The 4,327-nt window shown below is 41.5% G+C and overlaps 1 protein-coding gene across 1 annotated transcript; it reads left to right on the forward strand.

The window, feature by feature from the left end:
- The first annotated feature begins 1,192 nt into the window (after positions 1-1,192).
- LOC147642066 (brassinosteroid-responsive RING protein 1-like) lies at positions 1,193-2,605 on the forward strand. Its single transcript, XM_086802528.1, has one exon. The coding sequence runs from the start codon at positions 1,776-1,778 to the stop codon at positions 2,433-2,435; it is 660 nt and encodes a 219-aa protein (XP_086658654.1). The 5' UTR covers positions 1,193-1,775; the 3' UTR covers positions 2,436-2,605.
- The last annotated feature ends 1,722 nt before the right edge of the window (positions 2,606-4,327 follow it).

A 4,327-nucleotide genomic window follows, 5' to 3' on the forward strand; every position in this document is an offset into this window, starting at 1 on the left:
TAGGACGGGAGCTGCCTAGGGGCGAAGTTTCAAAGAAGCAATTTACATCCTACTTTTTAGTGAAAGTGCTCCTATTGGAGTCTAGGAATAAAATAAAGCAATGCTAGGGATAAAATAAAGCTAGAAAACAAAGAAATAAAGGGGTGGGAAAAGATGTTACATTTTGATTGTATGTGTGTGTGTGTGAGAGAGAGAGAGAGAGAGAGAAGAGAGAGAGTGGTGTGAGCCTGAGATTGAATTTGTGTGTGCGTATGTGCGTGTGAGAGAGAGCGCGTCCAAAGCGCACCAAAATGGTGTGGCCATATAGAGATAGAGATGGATAATTAAGATACTTTGCTTTCTCTCTCTCATTTGATGGAAAACTTGATTGATTGATCACTCTATCTGCCGACAAGTTACCACTCATTAAACTGTTTACGAAAAGTTCCTTAAAGAGAGGAGTTTTAACATGTACTCTTTACCTTATAAGAACCATTTCAATTATCAAAGATATATGGAGAGAGAGAGAGAGAGAGAGATTAGAATCAATTATTTTTTTCGAGTGTGTGTGGGGCATTATCTTGAAGTAAAAGGAATGATCATGTGCGTTGAGTAGTACCATTAGTGGACAAGAGTATGACGGGATGATATTTTTTAGTGGACAAGGCCTAATGTTGTTGATGATCATGTGTATGTTGTTGTTTGGTAAGGGAGGTTAGAAGGGGTCGGATTGTAATGATGATTGGAATAGTGCAAAGATGATTTATGAGAGGTGTTTTAGAAACTTCATCCAAATGACAAGGACATAATATATCGTTGGATGAAGGTGGGGGAACAAGGTTGGGAGCTGATTGATGAAGTGGCGGTGGGTTAATGTGCTTGTGTTGATTGATACACATGGGGGACTGTAGGTTAAGAAGGTGGTTCAGAAGGAGTTGAGTGATCGCCTTCGTGAATAGCTTTGAGTGAATATGATTAGCAAGCAAGCACGTTGGGAGTTTTTTTACCACTACGCTCGGAGTGGTGAACTGAGCTTGTGGTAAACAAACAAAATAGCATGGTTATATACACTAATCTTCCTGTGGCCGCCCCAATCAACCGTGTTGTTCTCTTGTGATTAACTCTATCTACCGGCCTCCACACTGCTTTGACCGGCCTCCTTTTTCTCTCTTGTAGTCCAGCTCCCAGGATTATAAGAAGGAGAGCCTTTACTCGTATTATTGATGTGCATGAAGAGAGAGAGAGAAAGAGAGAGAGAGAGAGAGAGAGAGAGGGAGAGGGAGAATATCAAGGCCTGAGGGAGAATATCAAGGCCTTGGGATTGCAAACTTCAGCTTATTCTCCTCCCTGCTAGCTATCACTGATATCAAAGACTTCCAAGCGCTCATAAACAGCAGTAATATCATTGCTACTACAGCTTCTCGTCCTTTGAACAACCACCTGGTTTTTTATCTTGCATTCTTCAACTTTTCTAAGCCATTGAGAGAGAGAGAGAGAGAGAGAGAGATTGCAGCAAGCTTCAGGTTATTCTACACACACACACAGTCCAATAGTAGTAAGAGAGAGAGAGAGAGCGCCCGTGTCAAGGCTTGCAACCTTCAGGTTATTCCCCCCCCCCCCCCCCCACACACACACACACACGGAGTCTAAACACCAACAATAGTACTGGTATAATAGTATTTGCTCACACCACAAGTAGGTCCTTGATCACCTGCAGCTCCGCTTGCACGAATTCTTTCCCCTTTGCCCTTCTGCATTCACAATTGCCCCTGACACTATATCCAAATCCTTTCACAATGGGCTTTCCCATTCCCTATGCTGGTGTGCTGCCCAAGCTTCTCCTCACCGCAGCGATCTCCATGGCTGCCATTAGAGATCTCTGCAACTCTCTCCTTGAGTCGCTGGGCTTGCACAGGGAGCCAGATGTGAATGATCCTACGCTCCAATGGTACTTCAATCCACAAGCTGAAGCTGATTTCTACGCAAGCAATGCACCATGCATACAAGCAAGCCCCAGTGCTTCGACTTTTGCCAAAGCTGTGCAAGCTTCATTGCCTGTTGTCTTGTATGAAAGCCTGCAATTACAAGATCACACAACAATTACACAGCGATCAGCTTCACAGCAGCAGCAGCAACAACAGCAACAGTGTGCTGTTTGCCTTTCCGAATTTGGGAATGGGCAAGAGGTCCGGGAGCTCCCTTATTGCTGCCATATTTTTCACAAGGATTGCATTGATGGTTGGCTCCACCACAACCATAGAACCTGCCCCCTCTGCAGAACCTCGCTTGTCACAGAAGAGATCGCCATGCAGGAGAAGCTGAGAGAGCAAGAGCTGTCTGATCAATTAGCATCCTGGTTCACATCCCTCCAAGAAGAAGAAGGTGGCTACCATGATCATTTCTTCCATACGCCAGGTGTGCCCAATATGGTGGTAGGACACACAAACATGCATTAGAAGCTCACAGAATTCATCAGAATTTCAGATTATCCTTGATTTCATCAGAATTTAAGGTAATCCAACCCTAATCTATCATCATTAGGGTTGTACAGCGGCGCAGAGATAGCCCAATTAAGATACTTAATTGGATAATAATATGGATTAGAGGTATAAGTTAATTACAGCGATAGGACTCGTGTAAATTAATTCTGTCGGGAACCTTATCATTTACTACGTCATTATTCTTTTTCATAAGGTTTGAATAAATTGTAATCACTGTTTGTTGTGAATGCGCGTCATCGGTAGGTATTGAAGCTCGACTCGTCACTCGAGCCTTGAAAGTTGAAGCAAGCAGCTTTTGGTTGGAGTTGTTTACTTTTATTTATTTTTGTTTTTTAAAAAGCCTGCGTGAAGGCTCTCAAACGGATGCCAATTGGCAAAATGTAGTCCGGCCGGCACGGCGCGTTTCTTTTTACGTGGGACCACAAATCTGCTTTTTTTTCCCCCCTCCATGAGGTTCCTAGTTTTGAAGTCCATCCATATGGCATACACTCTAAAATCAACGCAAAAAAAAGGCTATATAAAAAATAAAAACTTTTAAACACACTCTTGAGCCTTCTTAAAATTGGTCCCTAGTCCATCCGTGAATTTCAACTTGGTCTATAATGTCCGGGTGCGTGAATTGGGGCAAGTTGGTGTAGCCCACAATGGCTCTCAAGCTTAGAGCCTGCGTTCGAACCACCCCTGCCCCCAATCAAGAAGTCCTTCAGTATCTATCCTCAAAAAAAAACTTGGTCTATAATGTTAACTAGTTTCAATGTAGGTAAGTTGATTTCCCATTGTAAAAAGTAATCAAATGTCACGTAAATTATAACTTGCTTTGCATTTTACTGTGGGATCTTGCAAAGAACAATGGAGAGAGAACTAGAGAGCCTAGAGAGGTTGAGAGCGAACGAGAGAATCTTGCATCATGTAGTGAGGGCGCTTAGTAGTAACATATAGGGAATAAGAGGATGAAGAGTGAGAGAAGAGACAAGGAATAATCACAGAGCCTAGAGGGAGAGAGTTAATGGTAGTATTCTATCCTTTACAGTGTGTAAAAGAAAGAGAGGAGTCAAAGGACCCCACCATTGCAAAAACTTTTAATTCACCCTGACAAAAGTTAAAGGAAAGTATGACGGAAGGAAAAAACCTAAAAAACAATATAGTTTTCTTGTAATAAGAAATGTAAGCCTTTATATCACATGCATATTTAAGTGGCATTTTTGAGATTCCTTATCTATGAATTTTTAGCAATTACAATGACCCCTTTTTTTATATACACTTACAAAAAGTCTATTGAAAAACCCATTATATAGATGTGTCTTTGTAAATTTACAAATTTTATCTTCATGTGTTCTCTTATCAAAATTGATTTTCATTTTATGGGATTCAACACTATGTGCTAAAGAGAAAAAACCCCTTTTGATGAACTCATATGATTCACATTTTTAAGTGGGCTCCCGAACCAAAAATGCACATGAAATAAACATACCAACCTTGCAATGAGGTAAATGCCTAGAAAGAAGAAGAGGAAGGGTGAATGAAAACGAAACATGGGGGGTGGGAGGCAAAGTAGGGAAAGGGAATTGTTGACTTCATTCATACAGAGATTACATATGTAGAGGCTAGGGAAGGATTCATGGCTTATAGTGCTAAGCGATCCCATTTTCACCTTGAAATTTCTTGTTGGAGAGCTCGAGATGTGATCTTCAATCACATACATGGCACTAGAGTTTCTGTAGAAGCACTCTTGTAACTATGGAGGGTATAAATGAGGTATATCGAGGTGGATCAAACAAACTCTAAGGGATTGCTGACTTTATTCATAGGGAGACTATGGCCACATGGACCATCATGTGGAGAGTAAT

The sequence above is a fragment of the Cibotium barometz genome, chromosome 1 (assembly GCF_041138505.1).
Source record: "Cibotium barometz isolate CiBa-2024 chromosome 1, ASM4113850v1, whole genome shotgun sequence".
NCBI classification, from domain to species: Eukaryota; Viridiplantae; Streptophyta; class Polypodiopsida; order Cyatheales; family Cibotiaceae; genus Cibotium; species Cibotium barometz.

Bases quoted from the DNA above. Each gene is read 5' to 3' on its own strand.
- LOC147642066 (XM_086802528.1), top strand. From the start codon at position 1,776: ATGGGCTTTCCCATTCCCTATGCTGGTGTGCTGCCCAAGCTTCTCCTC.